General features: G+C 44.7%; 1 protein-coding gene and 1 non-coding gene across 3 annotated transcripts in view; one reads left to right on the top strand and one right to left on the bottom strand.

Annotated features, from left to right (window-relative positions):
• The window catches only part of LOC147662018 (vitamin D3 hydroxylase-associated protein-like), a 720315-nt gene that overhangs the window by 110096 nt on the left and 583295 nt on the right, over window positions 1-26924 (bottom strand). For both annotated transcript variants that reach the window (XM_086951181.1, XM_086951182.1), the window contains one exon: window positions 25273-25370. In XM_086951181.1, coding sequence (XP_086807307.1) covers window positions 25273-25370 — 98 coding nt within the window. The remainder of the gene's footprint in view (window positions 1-25272; window positions 25371-26924) is intronic.
• On the top strand, window positions 15697-15803 carry LOC147662019 (U6 spliceosomal RNA). The gene has a single exon (XR_015305996.1). It is a non-coding gene; the product is annotated as a U6 spliceosomal RNA (small nuclear RNA).

Genomic DNA, 26924 nt, shown 5'->3' with positions numbered 1-26924 from the left:
TCTAGTTCCTCTGACACTTAACATCCAAATTATGGGATCCTGTTCCTTCAAGAAAACATCTATTGCAGCTGCTTTCATGGCTTCGAAAGTGTCTCTCTCTGATGCAAAACTCTTCAGCCCCTTCTCAAAATTATTTTCTGTATTGACAAATTCCATTAAAGATAAACTGCTCTGAAGTGAAATATTCAACTATACCTCAAACACAATATCATCATTAACAGTGTACTCTTTTTTCATACTTTTCAAGAGGTCTGACCGATTCTTGATTGCATTGGGTTACAATGCTGCATACCCAATGAGAATCCCAGCATATTTTGGAAGTAAAGGTATCCTGTTCACGTGTAGCTGATTTGAGGCCTGAAAAGACTTGAACTAGGAAATGTATGCAAAGATCTTCAAGTCTACAGACTACAATAAATTTGATCAGAACTACGAACTTCAACTCTGACCAAAATCATTACATTAAGATATTTTGAGACCAAGAGTCCTTTATGTTCATGACAATGAATGACAATTCTCTGGTTGGTAGTTCATGCTTACAATGTGAGACACAAATAATGTTTGTTGACTGATTTTGGTAAACATTTAAGAAGTCTTTGGTGTTTTTCCACTGATGGGTGGATTCTGGGCATTTCCAACTTAATCTGGCATGAAGGTAGCCCAATGACAGCCTTTACATGAACATTTACCAAAAGATGTTGCATCCTGGGAATACTGGAATAGAGACTTCAGATGTGAGGACTAATGAATGAATCTCAAACTATGTAGGTTAATGACAAAATGTCTAGTTGTTGCAAAATAGCATACATACTATGCAATGTAAAAAGCATAATCATGTGAGACGAGCATCCAGGATTCTAGTGCTTTACGAGGCTCATTTACTTCTGCTATGGTATGTATCAATGGTTTGCAGCTGCAATTGCAGTTGTAAACTCTTGATAAGTTGCTAACCCCCAGAGGAGATGGTAACTTATTCATAAAGGGGAATATGTCCTTTTTGGGACAGCTCCCCTTTGGGAATCGTTTTGACATCCTTGGTGGAAGCATGCAGTGTTATGTTGTGTATTGGTGATGCACATGATAACTGGTGACATATCCTGGCACTGAGCAGCTGTGTGTGCCTAGCTCTGCCTATAGTAGGTTTATCAAATGAAAAAAACAGGTGTTCAGCTTCTTACAATATTCAAGAAGAGAGCAGGAGGCTCTGATGTGGAGTAGGAGTATGTTCAACACTTTAAGAGCGATATAAGAGAACAATTTTCTTCTGAACTGGTTATGTGATCTTTACATGTGTGGAAGGAGAGGCAACTGTGGGGCCTGAGTTGTGTAGTGCCTTACATGTGTGGTGTGATATGAGTTTTATTTAGGAGGGTGAGGATGAGTCTGGCTACCAATTTCTGGATGGTTTGTGGTCCTCTCGTAAGTTGCTTGGTGATCCCAGCACAGAAGCTGTTCCCATAGTTCAACTTGCAGGTCTCTAGGATATGAGTGACAGTTTTTCTAGTGTTGTTTCAGAGTCATTTAAAGATCTTCCTCATCATCTTTGGGTGTGGAAGCAGAATGAAGGAACAGGCTTAACTTGTACTGTCATGTCCAGTATTCTGTTAATTATTATTCTGAGATTTCTGGTGTGGGTTGCGGGTATGGGTCCGTGTTCAGCCCCCAGTTAGGGTTTCCATGGGGAGGTGTTCTTCCCAAAGATCACTACTTCTGTCTTGTCTAGGTTGAATTTGAGACAGTTGGCTTTCATTCAGTTAGTGACTTTGGTCATGTAGTTGGTGAACTTGCTCAGGGTCTTGTTCGAGAGGGAGAAAGTGATTTGCAAGTCATTGGCGTAGGAGAGGATGTTAATGTGGTGGATGATGTTAGCTGGAGGGATCATGTATTCCTTGAAGATGGTGGGGTTGAGTGATGAACCTTAAGGTACTATGTAGCTAAATGTATGGGCTTGCGAGGGGTAAGGTGCCAGGCTGACATCTGGTGTTCTATTCATTAGGAAGGAGCCAATCCAGAGGAGAGCGAGTCCTTGGATGCCAATCTCGTACAGGCGCCTGATGAGAACAGTGTGTGAGACTTTGTCAAATGCTGCAGAGAGGTCCAGGAGACTCAGGACTGCTGTGTCTCCTCAGTCAAGGATCACACAGGTGTTGTTGGTGGCCGCGATGAGTATAGTTTCTGTACTGTGATTGGGCATGAATCTCGACTGAGTGGCATCGAAAAGCTGGTGGTTACTGAGATGGTCAGTGAGGCGTTGGTTGGTGGGTTTTTCTTAGACCTAGGGTATGCTAGTAGGGATATGGGTCTCTATTTGGAAGCATTGCTTTGTCAGAGGATGATTTCTTGAGCAGGGGTATGACATTGGCATGTTTCTAGGTGTCCAGGAATGCTGCTCAGTTGATGGAGGCATTGAGGATGGGTTTGAGAGCTTTGCTGATTTGTAGGAGTCCTTTGATAAAATATGGTGGAGCAATGGTCATATGGAACTCCTGAATGGATGGTCTTTATGGTATCAGAATTGTGTACGGTGGTGACAGCACGCCAGGAGGTCAGGGTCCGTTCATCAACTATAATGGGAAATTGAGTTGTGGCAGTGATGGGTCCTGTTGAGAGTTAACGTTGCTTTATATGAAGAAGATTTTGTTACAGAAGAATTCTGAAAGCTTGCTGCAAAGGATTTTTGAGGTGGTGATGTTGCTAGGGGCAGCAGGAGGCTTGTGAATTCTTTGATGATGGGAAAGATTTCCTTGCTGCTCATAGTGTTGGCATTGATGCGATCTTCAAGAGTCACACACTTGGTGTTGCGTATCTGCTGATAGTAATGTGTTAGGACTAGTTTGAGGATGTCTTCATTTGCGGTGTGTTGCCTTGACCTCCATTTGCATTCCAGTTGCCTGCAGAGGCGTTTGATCAGCCTGATTTTCTGTGTCTGTCAGCTGGTCTGTGGTTTGGCTCTTGCTGTTGGGTTGCTCTTGAGGAAAGGCATGTGTCAGCGCATGCAGTGATCGAGCTTTTGAGGTCCTTGATGGCTTTTGGCAAGTTACTGGTGTGCTTGGGTGGTGCTCAGGGAGGGCAAAAGCCCACTCCTCGTCTGAGATTCTTTTTTTATATGCAATGGGTGGTTCCGGTGGTGGTAGCTCTGCGAGGATGCAGGGTGGGTATGCTGAAACTGGCAAAGGCATGGTCAGCCAAGTTAATAGTTGCTGGTTTGTCGACTATTAAGTAACTGATTGAGGAGAAAATCAGGTCCAATAGATGTCCGGTGGTGTTGGTGGGTTCAGTAACATGCCAACTGAGGCCAAGTTTTCTAAAGTTTTCCAGGAGGGCCATTGAGTTTGGTTTGGTGAGGTTATTTAAGTGAAAGTTAAGGTGTCCGAGGGGGATAATGGTGGAGGTGGTGGTGATGATGAGGGGTGCAACAAAGTCTGTGATGTCGCTACCGTCGATGTTGGTTTTGCTTTGGTCGCCCAAAGTTGGCAGGGAATGCCCAAACATAGGTCCCTTGCTCACTTTGCCACTGGATTCAAGCTAGCCTGGCTGATGACGGCTGATTAGCCAGAAACTGGTCCCAGGATGCTTGTTTCCGGTCAAGGGTAGACATGGCTTGGCAGTTTGGGCTGGACTGTTTCAATGAGGCACAGGGTCGGACTGATTTGCATATGGCCATGTCCGAACTGGGGTGGCGGAGTGAGCTAAAGAATGATGGTGGATTAAACCCAGATCTGTTGACTGGAGTGAGTGCTTGCAATGTTCAACACTCCGTCCATCATCCCCTTTGATTTTGCTGAATTTACTGCAGGGTTCTGGTGGTCTGTTTAAGACCGTACAGCACAGGGAGAAGTTGGCTTTCATGTGTATCTTTAGCTTGAGGTGTTCCATATAGCTGGTGGAGGTGTCTGTGTAGGTGGTGCACGCTGATGGTATCTTGGAATCTTATGGTGACTTCACCTCCAATCATGTGCTGGTGGTTTTGACTGGTGATCTTATAGCTGGTGGGGATGGCTGTAGGGATTTTCAGTGCAGAGTTTTGGATTAGCCATGTTTCTGTGAGACAGAGCAGGTCCGGAGCATAGCTGTGCAGTAGGTTCCATATCACCGTGGCACGTTTGGTGAGCAAGCAGGTGTTGAGGAGCATGCATGCAGTGTGGTGTGTTGTTTGGGTATTGTTTGTTCTGTGTGAGTGCAACTGGGTGGCTCGTTCGTGTGTGTGTGAGCAACTGGGATGCTGTTGTTGCTGGAGTGGTGGTTGTAGGGTGTGGAAGAGTGCATGAGAACTTGCACAAGGTGCATTTGAACTCTTTTTGGTTGTGTGGTGAGGTGTGGCAGCAGTGTGGCTACTAGCAGCCTGGGTTAGGAGCACGGAGGAGCGCAGCAGGGTAGCAATGGGTATGGGGAGAACCAAGAATCTGGGTGCTGGTGCGATCCTGGCGCAGACAGGCTTGTTTTTGGCATGCCTGCACTGCTGCTGTCATTAAATAGGTCATGGAAGGAGGTAAGAATACAGGTTACAGTGGGCGGAAAACCAGTGAGGTCACTTCCTGTGCAGATGGATGTTAGAAAATCCAGTGGTCACTTCATGCTCCGATGAATGATGGGAAATCCAGTGATGTCATTTCCTGTGCAGATGAACATCAGGAAATAAAGTCCTCTTGCTTGGCTTCAACTTTTAAAGTAGGTTTTGGTGGGAAACCAGTGATGACACTTCCTGTGCAGATGGATGATTGGAAATCCAGTTAAATTACTTCCTGTGAAGATGGCCAATGGTAAATCCCAAAGTACCACTGCCTGCTACTCCCAATGGATTCTCAAAATGACACTTTTCTTTTCCCACTCAAACACATCACTGGCTCCTTTAGAATGCAAGCAAAGGAATGGAGTGGATGGTTGCTGTTCCGTGTAGACCACCATCCTTATGTTTGTAAGTAGTAGTGGGGGGTCACAAATATTGACTTGTCTAATAAATATTCATTAGGTAAATCATTCTGCAACTAACTGTGATGCATTCTAAAATGCAATCAATAGGCATAAAGGTTACATTACAAAATCTGAGACAAGTCGCTGTTGGTGCATGTTTGCAACCATTTATTTTGACCTTTCTCTTAGTACATAGTATTCTTTTTTCCTAACCTTCAGCATCTAAAAGCCACATATGTTTTTTTGCTAAGAAGAAGTGACCGCTTGCCAACTGAATACTGAGGTGAATAGATAGAATATTAAACCTTTGCTGCATTCAAAATCTTTAAAACGTTTCAAAAATAAACTTTCAGCCATTTCACAGGTTGTTTCCTTCAATTCCCTTCTCCCCCACTGAAAATATTCTAGCCTACGCCCACCAATAGACTCTCCTTGCCCCCACCCTTTTAGCACAAGAAAAAGGTGGGACACTATCTTGGATACTGCATTTATTTGGGTGGCTAAAAGATCGAACATAGTCAAAGATCACTTCCAAATGTACTGATATTCCAACTGGGATTCACCTAGATACAAATTCCTTTTGTTACAGTAGATGAATGGGGATAGGCTTGACGGTGACCAATAGAAGGATTTAAGTGTCATCACTATTTGAGGAAGCGCCAATAGTCCTAATACTTTAGTGAAAGGTAGTGGGACGAGAATATAAAATTAATCTTTAGGCTTCAGGTGTAACTGAGAGTTCTCTGCATACATATGACTTCCAACCCTGTAGGAGTCTTACACCCTCGTTACAAGTTAATGGCTTAATATTATCCCTTTGTAAACAAGAGTTTGCACACCGAATGCTAGTGAAAAGTAGAGGGACAAGAATATAAATTGAATCTTCTCCAGGCTTCAGGTGTAACAGAGTTCTCTGCATACATATGGTATCCAACGCAGTAGGAGTCTTACACCCTCTTTACAAGTTAAGGGCTTAATTCTGATGTCTTTGTACACAAGAGTTTGCACAGTGAGTGAAATTACACATTGTGTAATAATTAGCAAACCTTTACAGTTTTCCTGATAGAGTCCAGTAGAACAAACCTGCAAATATTTACTGGCGGAAAAAGCCCCCCAAAATTTAAAAAATGGGGAATTTAGGGTGTTAAAAGCTTTCTCCACATGATATGCTTCGTTTTCGAGTTAAAAACTCGGCATAGAGATTATTTACCACATGTGGTAAATACCTCACCCTGGTGTAATGGTATTTACCAAGTATGGTGAATAGCCCCCCTTTCCACACAACATTTAATGAGGTCCTAAGATGCCAGTAATGAAGTTCAGGTAAGCGTTGGGCTTCATTGACAAAAAGGAAACTCTCTAGAGTACACAACACTTGATGGGTGTGGTTTTGCAGGAATGAGGGAAGCGAGGACGGTGTACTTCGCTTGGATGTTGGTTAATGTATATAGCCCTCTGATTAGTAACTGATTACCATTGGTGTTAAAGCTAGCCAAAAATGTTCCAACTGGATCAAAACCCTAGTTCTTCCTTTATGTTTAATAGAAAGGTTTCCATATACTAATGGGTTCTAAAGTCTGGCTTAAAGTTACTTAGCGGGACATCAATGGTTGTAGAATACATCACTCTGTAAGATTTCAGGTAGCTCATAGACAGCAGGAACATCGGTTTAAACTGGGAGGTTGCAAGGCATGGAGTACCAATCTATGGAGGCTGGGACTGAGGAAGAGGAGGGGGCATTTCAAGCAGACTTAGAGTTAGGGCAATCAGAATGCTAGAATTACATATCTAGGGACTTCTGGAAAAGTATAAGAAGTGACAGTTTTAAGAACCATGTTGCCTCACAACTTAAGTGGTTGTATTTTTTTAAACTACTTGTACTTCGGCACTTCAATCTTTAGTATTATACAAGGATTCAACATCTGGGGAGTGAATTCCCAATCCTGACCTGTTTAGAGTGTCCTTATTAATGATCTATTGAACAAATACTACCTAGGTCTATATGTAGAAAGAACATCAAAATATTGCATTCATTCAGTGATTTAATGTCTCATTGAAAAAAGCTCCTCTCAATACAATTCTTGTTAAAATGACGTAGTGCAATGTATAAGCAGTATTGTTGCACGTTCTTCTTCACTTTGATCCCGAAGAACTGATGCAGGTAGCCAACATGTGTTTTGTTACTTAACATAACTTCCTCAAGGCTGCAAAAGCAATTGTTAAGAGTAAAAACCCATCCTTCCTATTGTTAGTAAGGAGGTAGGAGGCACAAAAGGCGGGAGGGAAGGAGCAACCAACACCAGGTCGGTGGCCCGCAAGGCAAAGATTTGAGTTAAACTTCACACATGGAGTTAAATATTGGAAGTATTGCGGCTGCTACTTCTAATCATGTAAATGTTGTGAATTATTTGGACTACGAGCTTACTAAATATAATAAAAGGGTACTCACTACAGGTCTTTGTTTTTGCCCTACTGCTTTACCGGATTTTGTAAAAATGCATGTTGATGTGTACAAGTTTGCAAGAAAGGTAAAATTAAAGAAATTCTATGAAGAAAATCCGACTCGCACCCAGTCTATTGCATCCGCTGTACCATCATGTAACAAGACAATTAGTGACATTCACAAAACTCATACATTTCTATCTTGGAATGACAGCACTATCTCAATGTCCGATGTAATTGAGGAACTAGGAATAGACTCAAATTTAAACATAGACAGTGGCTTAAGAGGCAAATCTACATTCATTCCCTCTCTCCAATCTGACAATATGATTGATGCATTCCACAGAGCTGTAACAGAGGACTTACATTCTCTACAGGATAGCCTGAGAAGGAATACTAGTCAATATAAATACAATTCAAGAGACAGGAGGATTCAGCCCTTAAGGAACTAGCCACCAATTCCCATCTGGTTGTGAAAGAGGCAGACAAGGGTTGAAATATAGTCATAATGAGAGACAATGACTATATAGGAGAAACTAACAGACAACTACAGAATGTGCTATCCTATACTAAACTGCCTGGAAATCCACTTAAAAGAATATCCACTTTGATAGAATCCAAGGTTAGGGCCTGGAAAGAACAGGGTCTCATATCAGATAGGGAAGCAAGATATCTATGCACCGCATCACCAAGGGCACAGTGTATCTACGTGCTCCCAAAAATCTACAGATCTGACTCATTCCCATCCGGCCGACCAATACTGTTGGGCATTGGATCACCTACCGAGCACCTGTCGGAATATGTTGATATCTTTCTGCAGCCATTCGTGGTAAATCTTCCCTCCCACTTAAGAGACAAGGGAGACCTACTAACAAAGTTGGAGGATATAGAATGGACCACTGAGCTCTCTTTTGCAACCCTAGATGTCTGTGCATTGTACACAGGCATTCCCTGGCAACAGGGATTACAAGCCATGTCGGACATTCTATTCCAAAGAGATGCCACTTATATGCACACACCCAGATGGTCATAGACATGACACAAATAGTTTTGGAGAATAACGTCTTTCTACACCAGGGCTCTTGGTACCAACAAGCTATGGGTGTAGCAATGGGCTCCAAATTTTCCCCATCTATGGCTAATCTATATATGGGGAAATTCGAACAAAAACATTTGTGGACCAATGGCCCCCCAAGTTTAACATCACATACTGTATACTGGGGCCGTTACATCGATGATGCTTTTATCATATGGGCAGGGAGTAAATTGGAATTCCTGGCTTTGACAGAGTATCTCAATGACAACTCTTAACTTGAAATTCACTTCAAATTTCAGCTAGACAGAAATAGAGTTCTTGGATACTGTCATTTACATAAAAGATAACAAAATCATGTCAAAGCTATACAGAAAGAAAACAGCATGTAACGCTGTGTTGCATGCGGACAGTGCGCATTCAAAAAGTCAAATTAGGGCAATACCCATGGGGGAAATGTCTCGTATCCGCTGCAACTGCAGCGAAGAAGAGGTATTTCTCAGTGAAATCAGTAACTTACAGGAACGCTTAAAATGCAGGGGTTATTCTCCAAAAATTTTAGAGCAAGCAGAAAAACGCATAGTGAAGACACCCGGACAGACATTACTAAGTAAAAACAACAAACAGAAGAATATACAACGCCAAGATACGAACAAGGTAGGCCTGATTACGGACTTCAATGTGGAAAGCCATGCTGTTTACAAGATCATTGCTAATCATTGCCATTTATTTCAGCCAGCATCTCACCAACAAACCTAAGATCATCCACAGAAGGAACAAAACCCTAGGGATATTCTGTGCAATAGCTACTTACCTCTAAGAACCAACAGTGTAATTTGGTTACCAAAAAAACCGAAGGGCTTTTTTAAATGTGCACATTGCAATATGTGTTGTCTTGCCTAGAATGGCGTTAAGGAATTCAGTTATAACACACCGATGACGCATCACATTCGGGAATTCATGAACTGTGACTCTAGGTTCATAGTGTACTGTATCCAATGCCCTTGTAAATTAATATACATTGGGAGCACAATAAGAGCATTGAAAGAGAGGATATAAGAGCACATAAGGGCAATTTGGAATAATGACAACAGCTATCCCATGGCAGTACACTTTAATAGAGCACACCCAGACACATGCATGGCAAACATCAGATTTCATGAAATAGCACAGGCCCACAATTACCCAAGGGGTGGGGAACGCACAGCTGCCCTCAGAAAACTAGAGACCCAATGGATTATCCACTTACGGGTAGCAGAACGACGTCTACATTTTGATGAAGAATTACTTGTGTTTCTGAAAGACAAGTGGGAACTTTATGTGTATAAAAAGGATCAACAGAACTCACGAAAAGTAAATGATCTGTAACAATATTGTTGTAAGTGATGTAAAAGTCCAAATGTCAAATTTTGTGAATTCATTGATAACCATTAGTGGATATAATGTAAGAGGCTAAAAAGTAACAGAGTAGCATTTGTCTCTCATATATGTTGTCTGTGGCCAAAAAATTAGGTTAACTTATCTGGTGGGGCTGGCAGGAACTCTGTATTGTTTTGAAACTGTGCACCAATCAATGCATGAGGGAACCACTTTAAGATTTTGAATGTATATAAAATGTGTCTGTCTTTTTAACATAGGACATACTATGAAAATATGTAATAATGTTCATCTTGAATTAAGAATTGAAGAATGGGGCATTGTCTAACTTATTCATGGAATGTGCTAACATTGAGAAGTGAAATTAGCTTGCTGAAAGTCATAACCACTCTTACTTTTAAGGGCAGTTTAAACTTTATAACATCACATTTCACCTTCCTTCTTTCTTCGTTTTCAAGTAATGATGGCCCGAGGCTGAGAAAAGAATTTTTGCTAATATAAGTACCTCATTATTCTTCTTTACAATTGGTGAATATGCTTTTGTACTCGAGTCCCTTGCAATAGGCCATTGTCTTTGAACAATGGCCATAATTATTCCAATCCGACTTTCATTCCTAACGTACCGCAGTCCAAGATGTCTGCCGCGACATCAGAAACATTTTTCACAGTCCGTCCTCAGTATCCCCTTCAGGAAGCAGCTTCGGGAGAACAGGCGCTAATTCAGTTTTTTATTTCCAACATATGGAACCGGCCTCTCAGACATGTCACCCGGGATATGCGGTTTGCGCGGCAGCAGGTGAAGTAAGTGCCAACATGGATCGCGGACTTAGCCGTATCAATTTAAGTTGTCCATGCAGTAGTTAAATTTGGAAGAAAGTAAATAAACTGACTCGGATACGTTTGTTTTTCACCTTTGCTATATTTAGGAACTTATCAGAGTTCCCCCTGTATGACTTAAGGACCACAACTTGTAGGCATGGACTAACCACAATTTTAGGTATGTCAAAAATGCTCAGATTATAACAGTATTTTGTATACGACAATGTGACGCTCAGTTCTTTAACTGATCTTTCGAAATAATGCATATAGGAAATTGGCAAATTTCAGCAACTGGTCACATATACACGTGACTCGGTCTTCAACCATACTGCACCTTTACGTTTATTACTAAATATGTCCCATTTCCTCCCACAGAGTTGCCTTTTCTATGACTGATCACGGTGCACTGAACATAGGACCTAACATAGTCCTATTTCCAGCGACACCCGTTAAACAGCACGCTGCCGCATTGAGAGGTATTAATATGTACTTTTTTAATGAAATTTATTGTAATTTTAATAAACCGTATGCTCTAGGTGAATAAGTTTAATATACGAGCAAGACTGTGTGCACACCATAATGTTACTGCACTGTACTTAACATATGTGCTACTCTTTAATTTATTAGCATGTAATCGACTATACATATCCACCCCAACAAGAGCATGGGACCTATCTAAATCCTATTGTTGGAGGGACTAAACAGCAACAGGCTGTCTTATTTTGCAGGTACCAAATTATGACTTTGTTCGTGCTATAAACATTTTTATTACTTGGGTCTAATTCTTGGGGATCAATCTTGTCAGAGGAACTGAGAGCATAGGATATTAAATGCTGTATTTGGACTGGCAGTTTACACAAACAAATATACCATTCCTTTTGTTGTGCTTACCGTGATAGCACTATGAAGTCTGCCGTTAGTTTTGTTTTATTTTCTAATTATAAGAATATTGCGGCCTGGTTCACTGCTCAAGCATATCTATTAATTCTCTCTTTTAACTTTAGGGTTACATATTTAGGACCTCAAATGTACCTTTCTTCCTAATGAAACAATTTTGAAGAAACAAATACTGCTCAGACATACAAATCTCCAAGAAAGGTAATGAACTAAGGCAAGAATGGTCCCTCGTCGTTAAGGAAATTGACCATTTAAGAAGAATAGTAGATAAACATCTTACTTTGATGTTTTTCACAGAAGTATATTTTCTGGCCTTGGGGGTACGATAAGCTGATTTCGTCTGATTAGGAAACTACGTGTTTTTTAAAAAAGGTAATGTCACTTTCGGGGGCCAGCTGTAACAGACATTACTAATGTTGTGCTAAATAATATAATAATATAGAAGCACGCATTGGAATAAAATGCATATTGTCTTTACTGTCTACTGTCTTCTGTCGGTCTAGGAACTTATCCGTTCTGGGAATCTTCGCGACACGCCATAGATGTCTATCAATAACAAGAAGAATAAGGTATTGGTTAGCTGACCCTGTGGGTGAGCCGTACTTCAGTGAGTAACTGACGGGATCAGCATTGCAGCCGGCCGTGTCAATCGACCGCACTGTGTGTCGGCGCTGAATAAATCAGCGTTACCTCCTCGTTAGTCTTCCTCGCCACATGATTTACATAGTGAGCTTTAGCTCCACAACAGAACCCTCCAAAGCAAAAAGAAAAAACCTCCCACCCCCTCCCAACATGGCCGACCAGTCCCACCTGACCTCTATAAGAGGCGGACCGGTCCAACCAACAGCCTGTTTTTTTTGTTCTGCGCGATTCTCTCCAGAGGCGCTGTTCAGGTAAGATGGGCCGGCGTGAGCTGGCCCTTGGGGTTTAGGGTTGAGGACCTGCTCTAGCGGTCCCTGGTGCCTTATGCCTAAAATCCCCCCCCTCTTCCTTCCCCCGGTCCTATCGGGCCGGTTAGGTGCTGCTCTAGCGTGCCAGGGGTTTACAGGGGGGGGGGCGGCCGGGGATGGGGGGTGTTGGTACATTCCCTTTTATCCCCAGGTCGTTACTAATGGGCCCGGGCCACTGTGTGGGCTTTGGGTCCGGCACTGGGGGTTATCCTGTGTGTATGCTGGGGCCCCGGTTACCTTGAAACGCCTGGCGTGGGTCCTTGGGGCTCGCGCTGTTCTAGCAGTGGACTATTGCTATGGACCTGATATTTCTCGTCCCGATGCCAATTCCGATGATGGTGTCGCTCTTTAGGGCTCCTCATCGCATTGGCTCCACTTTCTCCACTTTCTCCCTGCACGCGGTGGTGCGGCGCGTTTCCCTGGTACTCCTGTCTACTGAAGATTGCTCAGTGGAAGTGCGCATACTTTACATGTGGGAGGCGCCGGGTTCTATCCCCGGCATCTCCAGACTTTTGCCATTCACGCATCACCGTGGGTGGCCCCGGAGTCTTTTCCGCTTCCCGGCCATACCCCTGTGACCTGGGGTCTGCCAGCGTGTATCGTGCCTCGCCTGACGAAAACCTGGTCAGAATTAATATTCCGAGGGATACAATTGCGGGCTCGTTCCTACCTCATCGGCGGGCCCTCGGGGGTCCTGTGGGCCGGGTCCGGGTGTGTGACTGCAGCCTCGGGTCTCGGCGCTGGTCGCTTCCGCCTCCGGACGGGAATTTCAGGATTCCCTAGGTCCCGCGGCTGTTTGCTGCGCTGGGGTTGGCTAGGGGGGTTTCCCGCCTCTTGGGGGCGGGGCTTCGCTCTGCCTGGTGCAGCCGGTGTAGCGGCCGGGGCTGTGGGGTGCTCTTACGGGCGGCAGGCACGGCGGCTCGCGGAGCGGTGCAGACGCCCTTAGGGTACAGGGTCCGAGGCGCTGGAGCTCACAGGTAAGGCTTATGCCGTTGGTGGGTCTGCCCCCACGAAGGATCCGTTCCTGCAGGTGCAGTGTTGTTTGTTTTGCTGTTCCTCCGGCCCCCTCCGCTAGTGTCTGCCGTCCTCGGGCGGCTCTGCTGTTGCACGGAATTGTCCCCGGCGCGTTCAGGAGGACACAGCTGTTCCGGTTGTCATCCTGGGGGCCCGTGTTTCCCCCGAGGACTGTGGGGTCTGGAGCGTGGAGCCAGATTGATGGCTCGGTGGACGGATGCGTCCACTACAGGGTGCCATGTTCGACCTCATAAAGTCCTGGCCATTGACGGAGCCTTCCCTTTCCTGAGGTGCTCGCTTCGGCTGCATTTTTTACTCCATGGGAATAGTGTACTGAGGTGCGATAGCTCAAAGGTTGTTCTTGTACCTTTGGTGCGGACAGCCCTCACATGCCAGGGTTCGAATCCTGCCATGGCTGTAGAGCTATCCCATGGTGGTTTGGCCCGGGTGCCGGGGTCGGTCCCCTGCCGCGGCGGGTCTTCAGTTCATGGGGTGCCATGGCCCGGTTTTTTCCTCGCCTCGGTGCCTTTCCCACTCGTGGCCTCCCATTCTGCTTCTCTGGGCAATGGCGTGTTTTTGTCGCAGGCACGGCCCCCACGAGGCTTAGGTTGCCTTGCCTCCACCGGAGGGGTGTCCGGGGGGGTCGTCTCACTGGGTGTGCCAGAGGGTACCCCTGCGGCATTGGGCCGTTCCGCCCTGTAGGCGCCTGGTCTCGTTCGCTCTCAGTAAATGAGCTGGGTCGGGCCTGGTTGGTCCCTGGATGGGAGTCGGCCTGGGAATACCGGGTGCGGTGGGCTTTAGGCATTCATACCGGCGCCTTGAAACACTTAGGGGGTGTTGTGCGCTTTTCTTGGGTCGCTTACGCGACGGAAGTTTTAGCGTGGCCCCTGTGCTGGGTGGTCACACGCCAGGTTGTGGAGAAGTGTGGCTCAATGGTTAGTGCAGCAGACCCTGATGCAGAGGTCTAGCCCGGGACCAGGGTTCAATTCCCCGCCTCGCCGGGTCTTGGGCTCAAAAATTCCACCGACCTGATTATCCTCGCCTCAGTGCCTATTCCTACCATGGAGTCCCACTCTGCAACTCGGGGCAATAGCTTGCTTATTCTCCATGACGGCCCCCACTACGCTAAGGAGGCCTGGCCTCCACCTTGTGGGTGCCCAGGACTGGACGCCTCACAGGGAAAGCCTGGATGGGTTCCACAGCGGTATTTTACGTCCCTAGGGGTGAGGGCGTCTCGCCTTCTCTTGGGTGGGGCCCTTCGACATTCCCCCCGGATTTCGGGGTGTCAGCCTTCACGTGGGGCGTTCTGGGCTTCCGGGCCCGGGTTTTCGGGTGCTCGCTTCGGCAGCACATTTACTAAAATTGGCTTTTCCCGGTCTCGGGCTGGTGCGGCCGCTCCCGTTTTTTTTTTCTTTCGCCCCTTGATCCTGGCTTTCGGCCATCTCCCTCCCTGGGATTCCCGGGGGGGGGGAGGCTGTCGCCTCCGTTGCGTCCCTTCTTGGGACGTTGCTGTCAGGGTTCCTGGGCTCTTTGGGCTTACTGGCCGGTGTCCAGTCTTGCGGTTTTCCGCGGGATCCGCCTTCTCGGAAGGTTAGGGTGCCTTCTCCTTCCCTTGTCTCGCCTGTGGATTTTTTCTGGGCCCGTGGGTGGGGACTGTGCTCCTGGCCCGCCTGGTGGAGCTTCTTTGCCGGGTGGGGGTCTGGGTGTTCCCTGTCTGGACGTATGGTTCTTCTCGGCCCCCGTCTCGGGCTTGTCCTCCTTCGGGGGTCGTGTGCCTGGTCCCGGTTCTTCCCTCTGGTTCTTTCTGGGGGGGTTTGGCCGGGGCGTTTGGGGGTCGTTGGGATCTCCTGCAGTCTCGCAGCTCCTCGTGCTTCGGGGGTTGCTGGCAGTCCTCCTGGCCTGCCGTCTTTTGCGCCAGTGCTTCGAGGGTCGGTCGACCTGGCGCATGTCCTGTCCCTTCGGGCTGTCTTTCCCCCGGGGTCCGACTTGGTGGAGGCGGTTCGACTGTGTCGGTCCTGGCCTCCGTTGCCTGGTCTCGCCCTGACCCCGGTGGTGTTTCGGCGCCTGGGGCATCGACTCGGTCTGCCTCCGGTGGCTCTGTTCACGGAGGGGGTCTCGGCCCTCCTGCCCAGGTTCTGGTCTCTCCGCCCGGGTCCTTGTGGTTGCCCTGTCTTTCGCTTGACCTTTTCGGTCTACTGTACGCGTTTCCCCCGTGCCCTCTGTTATCGCGGGTCCTCTGCTGGATTCGCTTGGGTGCTCGCTTCGGCTGCACATACACTAAAATTGGAACGATACAGAGATGATTTGCGTGGCCCCTGCACAAGGATGACACGCGAATTCGTACAGCGTTCCATAAATAGCCGGGCCGGGGTGCTCCTGGGTGCTCGCTTCGGCTGCGAGTGGACTACTGTTGGACCGTTACGGTGCAGTTTGACATGGCCCCGGTGCATGGTTGACACGCGCATTCGGGTGGCGTTCCTGTTTGGGTTCCCGGCGGGGTCCGCCGCCCCTGGTGCCCTCTCCTGTTGCGAGCTGGCGGTTCAGGCCTACGGGCGGATCCCGGTTCTTCCCGTTCCGTGGTGGGTCCGGTGTCGCTGTTGGCCGGCTCCTTCGGCTGGCCTGACTCCGTCTGCAGGCCTGATTCTGGCGCGTTGTGATGCCCGCGCCTCCGTGGACCCCTTGCGGGTCTTGGATTTCCCGGCTGAGGGGTTTTCCTTGGGCGTGGCTCCTTCTTCCCGGGGGGCCCGTTGGGCTGCCTTGCGGGCCTTCCGCAGTCCGGTGTTCGACGGGCTGGTTTCCCTGGTGGCTCGCTGGGCTCCGGAGTTTGTTTCTCCGTCGCCCTCGGGCGCTCTGCCTGTCTCCCCCCTGGGTTCTCTCTCTCGTTCTACGAGCTCTTCAGGGTCCGCCCTTGGTGCCCCTGGCCTCGGTGGCTTTGCGGTTCCTCACCTTTTTGGTGGGTTTATTCCTGGTGGCAGTGGTGTCTGCTGGGCGGAGGGGCGTGCGGGGGTCGTGCCTCCGCTCCCCTCCCTTCTTGCGGGTTTTGCCGGACAGGTTGTCCCTCCGGCGTGTCCCCCGTTTCCTTCCCGGGGTTCCTTCCCTGGTGTCCCGGGCTCGGGTGGTGTCTTTACCGCCTTTCCCTGCCGACGAGGTTCCTCTCTTGTCCGTGCTGGTTGTCCGGTGTGCGGTTTTGGTTTCTCTTGACCGCTCGTCTTCCCTTTCCCCGGTGGGATGGCCTGTTTGTGTCTTTTGGGTCCGGTTCGTTCGGGCCACTAGCCCTCTCTTTCCGCCTTGGTTCGCTGGCTTACACAGGCTATCATCCTTCCCTACGCTTCGCTGGGTTCGGTGGATCCGGCGGGGGTCCAGGGTCGGTCCACGGGGTGTGGCTCTGTGTCCTGGGCCCCATTCCTGGGTGTCTCCTCAGTGGGGATGTGTCAGGCGTCGACGTGGTCGTCCCCCACCTTGTTCGTGGGACGCTATCAGTCCCGGGGGGACTTCGCTGGGGCCGTTCTGAGTGCGGGAGCTGCGACTCCTGGTTGGCCTACTTTTCCTTTAGGTCTTGATTTCAGGTTTCCTGTGATCCCTGTTTTCTTGTCATTTATTCTACTTCAACCTTGTGTTGGTTTCTCTGCATCACCGTGTGGTGTTGTTCTTATGGTGGTCAATGAAGCCTTGTTGGCTTGGGTATTTGCTCACTATGTAAATCATGTGGCGAGGAAGACTAACGAGGAGGTAATGCCCCGGTTACTTACCAGTAATCTTCATTACTCTGAGTATAGTCTTCCTCGCCACATGAGTTCCCTCCCCCCCTCCCTGTCTGGCTATCGGCTTCATTGTTTGCTTGGTAGATCAGGCTGTTGGTTGGGCCGGTCCGCCTCTTATAGAGGTCAGGTGGGACTGGTCGGCCATGTTGGGAGGGGGTGGGAGGTTTTTTCTTTTTGCTTTGGAGGGTTCTGTTGTGGAGCTAAAGCTCACTATGTAAATCATGTGGCGAGGAAGACTATACTCGGAGTATTGAAGATTACCGGTAAGTAACCGGGGCATGACTGTCCGTGTGTCCGCAGAGGCAGACGCCCAGCAGCGAAGACACCAAATTACCGGCACAGTGCGCCAACTACGCTGTTTTCTCTCACTTGCGTCGCCACCTGCACTATTTATTCACGTTTGTTGCACCAAGTCCCATGTGGTTGTCAATACATTCTATGCAGTGCTGTTCCTAACTGTGTATATCCGACCTTGAAATGAATGTTACCACATAAAGCTGAATAATTACCTTTTGACAAAAAATGAGTTATCTCCTTCTTGCCCACCCAAGTAATGCTATGTGCATGCTATGAATAATTGTCTATTGACTTTTACCTTTCAGGACATTGTCTTCTAATTGCACCTTACCTACCCAGTCCTGACTTGGTCTATGGGTTAAACTCCTGTCTTACCTGTAAGATTGCCATCAGGTAAAGCAACAGGAGAGGGTTCAATACCCTTGGAGCTATACAAGACATGTATGGATGAGCTGATCTCACTTTTTAGTCAGGTAATTAGTTTTATTTGGGTAGGGAAAAAGGCTCCTAATTCTTGGAATTCTACACAAATTGTTTTTTTCTTAAAAAAAAATAAACCAGCTGATGAGTGTGGGTCCTATACACCCATTTCGCTTATAAATACTGATGCAATCTTAGCGACTCGCCTGGCACCAATATTGCCTAGTATGATTTCACCTCAGCAACATGGGTTCATCCCAAAAAGAGACACTACAGCCCATATCAACATGACAGTGACAGCATTTGATGTGGCTCGGACCAAGTCGGCCCCACTCGGTATGACATTATTAGATGCTGAAAAAGCAATCGACCGAGTGGGGCGGGACTTTTTCTGGGCTACATTGTCAGCATTTGGCTTCAATGGTAAATTCTTAAATTGTCTACAGGCTTTATATGACAATCCGACTGCTAAAATTAGCTACGCAGGGATGCAATCTTCTAATTTTTTAATATCTCGGGCACACAACTAGGGTGCCCTTTGTCACCCTTGCTTTTTGCGTTAACAATGGTGCCATTTTTATCAGCTCTACAGAATCAACCCAGGATAATTCCTTTTGTTTTAGTTCCAAAATTCTCTTACAATTACTGTATATGCAAATGACATCGCAATATATTCAACAGATGTGCCTGAAGCTATGAAGGGACTTATTCAGGAGGCAAAAAGATTTGGGGCTCTTTCTGGATACAGACTGAACATCAACAAAACCCAAGTGTTAATGAATTGAACATTTTTTGTTCCAATACAGGGAGTCTGTAGTGTTGCTACCTACCTAGGGGTCAGAATTTCTGCAAAAATAAATGAAATAGCTGTTTCTTTTAGCAGAGCCTCATAATTTAAAGCAGCTATCTCCAAAAAAATGGCATAAGGTGCTGTTAAGTATTAGTGGGTGGATAAATTTAATAAAAATGAAGATCCCGCCTAAATTTCTTTATTTGTTTCGGTCTGTCCCTTCACGGGTGGATAACCCTTTTTTTAAACGTCTAGATGGGAACTTTAGTTGTTTTTTTGGGGGGGGGTACAAAAAAGCTTGCTGAGCAATCGCTTTGTTAAAACTTCCATTCAATCAAGGGGGTGTCGATTTCCCAGATTTTAAACTATATTTTTGGTCAGCTTTTCTTGGTCGTTTCCGTAGTTTTTTGAATCCTACTAATTATTTTTTTTTCATAAATTTATGTTAGGTGAAGATTCCAATATGTTTTTTTTCAGAATTAATGACCCAAATTATTTTAAAAGGGTCAAATTTAAGACTGCGCGGGATATTGTAATTATTTGGCGTGCTTTTCTTATTAAGTGTAGGACATCGTTTTTATCATTCTAGACTTCCCCTATGGGGTAATCCAGGCCTTCCAGAAATTGTTCATGATAAGGTTGGTAAATATTTTTTTAGTTTGGGCATAAAAACTCTCGGGGACCTTTATGACCATAATGGATTTATGACATTTCAAGCACTGATGACTGTATATAATCTTGCAGAAGGGATGCGGCTTAAGTATTATCAGATGCCGGATTATTTTATACGCAGGCTTAATCTTACAGTCATTTCAGACTCTGACATATGGAATTGTCTATATGCGGTTAAGGATAAATCGCTGATTAGTATTGGATATAAAAGTTTAAATTCCTTTAAGGCTGATGACAGTGTGAGATTAGCGGAGAAATGGAGCCAACAAATGGGTCCTGTTGTTACAGCTAATTTCACCTCCACAGCTTTTAATAGGATTAGTAGATCAGTATATTCTTCTAACTTGAGGTTGCAACAATATAAAACAATGTGTCAGTTATACCACACTCCGGAAAGAATAACAAAATGGTCCTCAAACTACTCTAATAGTGATCGTAAAAAGTGCCCAAAATGTGACCTAATGGCAGCAGACTTGAAACATATGTTCTTTCTTTGTCCGGAATTAACAGAATTTTGGCGAGGAGTCACTCAAGCTTTATCTCAGAAACTTGAGAGATCCTTTTCCTTTACAGTCTTAGAAGTATTGGTGGGAGGGCAGAATTGGAATACTTGTCAGAAAGATTAAATGACTATCTTAATAGCTTGTGCAAGATTGACAATATCTCGGGTTTGGACATCTGTGGAGCCCACTGACGGTTCTGGAGTGGTGGATTCTGGTCAAGGAAACATATGATATGGAATATGCATTTGCTAAAATGAGGGGGATTCAATCATTGCAGAAACTGGAGAAAATCGGGGGCTCGTTTATTTGATATTTTTACGATCCGTATCTGGTGCAATAATTACTTTCAATTACTAAATCTATTCCCCTGTCTAATGAATTCCAGAAAAATGTATCACTCTGTTTTTGTTTATTTCTTTTTTCTGATGCTATGTGCTTGCTGCTTGTTATCTCTCATGTTGTCTATAGAATTTTTTTAAATAAAAAAAGGATTGTCTTCCCCCAATATTTTGCATGCCTCCCTCCATTTCCTGACCTCACATTTGCTATCTGTAGGACTTTACTACTGCTGATCAGCTCTAACATACTTGTGCTCTCTCCCCTGTACATGGCAATATTTGCTTAAACCCAGTTGGCATATTTTATTTACTTATAAGTCCATAGTAAAGTGCACTACATGTGCCCAGGGCCTGTAAATTAAATGCTGCTAGTGGGCCTGCAGCACTCAGTGTTCCACCCACTTAAGAAGCCATCTAACCAAGGCTCAGGCCTGCCATTGCAGAACCTGTTTGTGCGGTCTTACATCACAACTTTGGCCTAGCAAGATATACCTCTTGCCAGGCCTAAACCTTCAATTTTTAAAAAATATGCCACACATAAGGTAGGCCTTGTATGACCCACAGGACTAGGTGCAATGTATGTAAAAAGGCAGGACATGTACCTTTACATTTTACTTGTCTTGTTAGTTAAAAACTCCCAATTTTGTTTTTCACTACGGCAAGGCTTATCTCTCCAATTGGATAACATTGGGATTACCTTATGTTATGCTATGTTAAAATATTTGTAAAGCGCATGGCTGTCCTGGCAATTGGACGTCCCAGCGCTGAGCCAGCGAGGAAGAGTAAGCACATGGAGAAACTAATGATCAGCGAAGAGCCAAGTCTTCACTGCCCTTCTGAAGGCAAGTAATTAGGAATGCTTCTGGTAAAGAGGGATAGAAGCTTCCACAGGGCTGGAGCAATAACCCGGAAGAAATGCCCTCCAGCTCTGGCTCTGCGAACCCGGGAAAGCTGTGCCAGATAGAGATCATCAGAGCGCAGAGCACACACAGGGGCGTATGGAAGACACAAATTGCTCAGGATCACTGGAGAAGGGCCAGAGAGAATCTAATAGGTGAAGCAGAGGGCTTTAAAATGGGTTCTCTGCTCTATGGGCAGCCAATGTAGATGGCAAAGGAGACCAGCGACCAAACAATACCTAGGTAGGGCAAACAGAGTACAGGCTGCGACATTCTGGGCATGCTGGAGCCTTTTAGTTACTGATTAATTGAAGCTAAGGAACAATGTGTCACAATAATCCTGCCTTGCCAAGACAGTGGCCCGGACAATTATCTGATCGGTATGAGGTTCAAAAACTCCCAAAATGGGTTTTAGGCCAAGAGCAGCACATAGAAAGTGACTAACACCGATTTACCATGAGCGTCAAAGGAAAGGGCGCTATCCACCCAGACACCCAGGTTCTTGGCAAAAGTTTTCACCAGAGGCGGCGCACCAAGTTCAGGGGGCCACCAATTGCTGCCCCAGAAATGGTGGTCTCTCCCAAGGAGGAGGATCTCTGATTTATTGGAGTTCAGTTGAAGACAGTTGGCTGACATCCAATCAGAGATGGAAGTCCGGTCCTCCTAAAATTTCCTTGAGACCTGGCTAGGATCATTGGTAAAGGAATGCACCAGCTGCGTGTCATTAGCGTATGACATCAAAGAAATATTTGAGCTTTAGCTAGCTGAGCCAATGGCCGAATGTAAACATTGAACAAAGAAGAGCTCAATGCAGAACCCTGGGGATCGCCACAACGTAAAGGATGTTTGTTAGAGTAAAAAGGGGAGAAATAACTTGAAAAGACCTGTTGGACAAAAAGGAGGAAAACCAGGAGAGGGCTTTACCGATGATCCCAATCTTCTGCAGCCAGTGCAGCAGAATGTTATGGAAGAACGTATTGAATGCTGCACGTAGGTCAAGTAGAATCAGTGCTGAGGTTTTGGCCTCATCCAGGGAAACATGTAATTGCTCAGTGATCATCAGCAAAGCTGACTGAGCTATGAAGAGGCCTAAATCCATTTTGGGAGGGATCCAATATGGAGTGAGATTCCAGGTACTGAGTCAAAATAGTACTGACGTGAGTTTCTGTAAATTTTCTGCTAGAAATGGAAGTAGAGAGATTGGGTGAAAATTCTTTTACCTGGTGGCATCTAGTGAAGGGTTTTTTTCAGCAAAGGAATGACTTTGGCATGTTTCCAAGATTCTGGGGTGACGGCCTAGGACAAGGATAGATTGATAAGCTCTAAGCATCTAGTTAAAAGATGGTTTTAGAACTTTATAAAGAGTTCGGGTTCAAGCGAGTCATCTGGGCACCTGGAGTTTATTTTAGTAAACAGGATTTGAAGGACTTCATAGGAAATTGAGAAAAAGATGACAGGGAATGTTTAATAATTACTATGTTGTAAACCCCCAATGTGTCCAGATTGGTCCTCTCCAGGCAGAAACTGTCATAGATGCCCTCAACCATATTTATAAAGTGAGTGGCCATGACTCGCATTGAGGGTTGAACAATATGTTGCTTTCAGAAACGGACGGTGATTTCACCATGTCTTTTAAAAGGGAGAAGATCATTTTTGCAGGGTTGTTACTCATATTGATTTTGTTAGTGTCGTAGCAGTTTAAGGTAGGTTTTGATAGAAGTTCTATACTGAATTTTAGCTATGGGGGCCTAAGAGCACCTTCAAGCATGCCCCAGAACCTTGCAGTTCTTCTTTGCTACTGTTAGCATCTCCTCAAACCAAGCATTAGCCCACATTTTTTTGGGAAAGGTCAACTTGGCAGGGATGATTGACCCACCCCGAATCGCTTATTGGCTGCCTCTTGTTAGTGGGCAATGCTGGTGTCAGAGGGCCGAGAGTAGCTCGTAAGGTGATAGGATCCAATGTATATATCTGACAAATGTACGGGAATGGAAGAAGAAGAAATAACAAGGGCTCGGAAGGTCAATGGGGGAGCACCAATGTGTTTAAGACGAGATCCCTCACTCATCCCATGGTGACGTGCTTCATCATTGGGTCCAATCTTTTTTATTAAACTAGCACCCTGAAAACCTATCATAAGTATAGGGGAGGAAAGGGCAGAGTGCAAGCAAAAATAATGTGTGAATTAAAACTACCTCTTAGTGGGTTGAAATGATATTTATTCTGGTACCGCCAATGGATAGGATTAAAATACAAGCTAAGTGAAATGGGGATATGGACTTCCCTATTCTATCCTGGTCAACATGCTTCTGCCTTCATTGACCCACAGGTTCATGGCATGCGTCAGAACAAAAATCAGTAGGCACTTTGCTTATACAGATTGCTACTTTTTCAAAGAAATGAAAACCATACTTCCATTGGTATGGAGCAATCACAAGGTACAGACATCAAGTGCAGTCCACTAGAATCATTTTTAACCTCTATAGGTAACTCGATCTTTAACAGTCCCTTCATCGCTAGTCAGATCGCAAACGTCTTGACCGCTGCATCCATGAAGGGTCGGAGAGGGTCCAATTTATGCCACGTTTGATTATAGGGTTGCGGTGGGGCTGAGATTTAGAGCCTGCTAGATGAATGTAGAATGACACGAGGAAACGGTTGGTCCATGTAATGGCTAAAGGTAAGCCTGATTGCTCTGTCACAATCTACCAGAGGGTGAGCACAACATTATTTAGGGTGTGTTGTGATTTACCCTGACTAGAACTGTGGTTCCTGCTTGGACAGGGTGCGTACCTCTGCCAACCAGAAACTCATTTCAAATTCTTTCTTCAAGAACGGACAACAATATCCTCTATTATCAATGCACTCTTAAGACCCTCCTAAACTTGGTAAGAGTTGAAACATGCAAACACATATGGAACATAAGAAAATAAAAATGAGACCATCATGACGGTGACCAGCTCTATTGAGGTTTAAGAAGAACGATATAGATCAAGAGTGTTCAATATAGTTCTAGAAGGGCAAAGAGTATGCTGGACTTTTAGAAAACCCATTGACTACTTAAAGGAATTTTATTTAGATTCATCATTTTTAGGTGCATTTTATAAAAATCTGACACAAATCCATCCCTTTTAGAACTCTATACATATTATCCTCCTGGAACAAAACTTCACTTTACTCAAGACTCTTGCTATTGACCTAAAATGTTTGCATGGAGATTGCATCTGTCCTTTTGTTTTGAGTGTCAATAAAACATGAAGGAGACAGTGACATGACATGATTTAGGCTGATCTTGTTTTACTAAAATGGCCAATTTATCATTATCCTGATAAAAAAGTTAAAGTCAATAAAAAAAATCATACATGAAGAGTATCTAAATAGCTCCTCAGCAGTCCATCAATAAATGCGATCTTTTTATGAACCTATTTTGTGTTCTAAAATAAGGTGAGATCCCCAATCTCAACAAATAAGCTTATTGAAAGGATTGAGATTTCCACCGATCATGGAATCCCATTTTTTTAGGAAAGGTCAACACAGACTAAACTTTAAAAATCTTCACTTCAATCTGCTTATAAGATTTTACAATGGCTCTTGTAATTCCTAGAAAATTCCAGGACATGATCTACAATCCATGCGCCACCTCTTGGAGAGAAGTGGGTAGTATGAATTTGGATACCAGTCCCAACACTTTTGTGAGTGTTATAAGACAGTACCAACCCAGTTCTGAAACTGATTCTAAGCAGCGAACCTTAGTATTAGCATCAATATCTATAAACTTACATTAACACAATGCCATCTAACCTCAAGTCTATTCAACTCTACTGAGTAATCAATCATAGTAAGGTACTCTCTTGCTCATTTAGCCAGATCACTAGTAGATGAAGGAGAATGGAGGAAAACGGATATGCAAAAAAATGGATGCATGCTACTCATCAAGAATAAGACTTTTTGTGTGATTTTTTTTATTATAGCAAACATATTTCAAAATTGTCATAAATTGACATAGCATAGTTAGAACTGACCCCATTGCCCCGCCTGTTTCAAAAGGGCACTATCACTCTCTGATACAGTTATAGATGTGCTCTTCCTCACTGTTTGCACTCAATGCATTCTTTGCAAATATTACCAAATGAGCTTTTTAGTACTTACAACTTTTCCAAGAATGTAGATCCACCATCAGCAAAAAATAACCATCCAAACATTTTCATTGGGCTCCAGTCCAGTTGAGGTAGTGTAAAGGGTATAAGCTGTGTGGAGAAGAGAAGCAATGTCTCAAGAGCAGCTTTCTCTCCAATCCACCGGTTTCCAAACTTTATATACACAAAAACTTTAATTTGAGGGATTCTTTCCCAAGCACTATGTACAAAAGTACAGGGAAATCATGCAGTTTACAGCAGATTCTTCAAGGTCATTCACTAAGAAGCTATTGGTATTGAAGAGGGAAATATTCCAGCAGTTTCAGGATATTCCAAGCAAGCTTGACCTTCAGCAGGAATGTTGCTGGTTCACCTATCCCAACACAAAATGATAGAAGGGTGCACTTTTCTGCCAACTTTGCTAAACAAACTGTCCAAAAAGCCATGGATATTTTCAGGTATTTTTAAAGGCAATATTTTGTGGTCTATTGATATTCATAAAATTGTATCTTCACTGTTCTGTTTCATTTATGTTCATTTCTCCAGCCTACCATTCCCATGTAGATTCAAAGTCTTGCTTCCAGTTGTCGCACACATGGTAGTCCCGATATCTTAGTCAATTGACATAAGCTATAGCTGCACAGTTACATACATGCACCAGAGCGTCTGTTTCTGTCAGATATTTTCTCCTACACCCATGCGCAGGTGCAGCTGCACTCTTGTGGTGATCTAGCAAGAGCAGTATCTGCCATATAGCGATAACACCACCAACTTTCCAGACACTAGAAAGACCACAATGTTCTCACAGACTTCCTCTGCATTTGTCCACACAATCTCTTATTCCTCCCTCGTTTTTTATTCAAATTCATGCATAGGCTCAATGATTAACAGAATAAAAGCACAACTGTGGTTCTCACGTGCCCCCAATTTAATACCCTACCGATATAGACCGAATTACAAGTACGCATTCTTACATTTATGTCTGTAAATGGTCTACTGTTCCTTACCAGAGTATAAATACCTATTTATATGTAATTACAAAAAAATAAAATTCTGCCATTTTTCTTTATTGACACTGGCCAATTTATCTAGCTTTTTCTGTAGGTTACATTAACCTTATATAAAAAGCTACAGACAATGGTTAGTATAACTGGAACTTAGAGAAACTCAACTCAGATTAAATATTTCGCTAGAAAATCTCCATAACACCTTTGTGTATGGCTTAAATTTAACACCACAGGGCATATCATAATTGAGTTAATTTTTTTGGGGGTGTGCAGGGTGTCTTGAGTTGAAACATATACCTTGACATTTCTCTAAGTTAATGAATGAACTTTAAAAATAAATTGTTTTTCTAAAGTTCATGCATTAACTCTGAGAACTTCCGAGCTATATGTTTAATACTTTAGACCCCTCGCCCGTAAAAATAGAAAAGGGTCTCAACATATCATGGTAATGCATGTAACACCATAATGAGGGAAAAAACCTATGCACTGTCCGGATGGGACCAAGTTTGATATTGCAGGCTTTCAAGTGACAGGAAATGGCCCAGTATTCCACATAACAGTGATATTTGGCTAGCTAACTACACCAACCACCTGGGACAACTTAAAAAAAATCCTTACAGTGATGCCCACTTACTACAATTTGTCATTTATCAGATAA

Source organism: Lissotriton vulgaris, unplaced genomic scaffold (genome assembly GCF_964263255.1).
Source record: "Lissotriton vulgaris unplaced genomic scaffold, aLisVul1.2 SCAFFOLD_770, whole genome shotgun sequence".
NCBI lineage: Eukaryota > Metazoa > Chordata > Amphibia > Caudata > Salamandridae > Lissotriton > Lissotriton vulgaris.
This window is presented reverse-complemented; position numbering and strand designations above follow the sequence as displayed.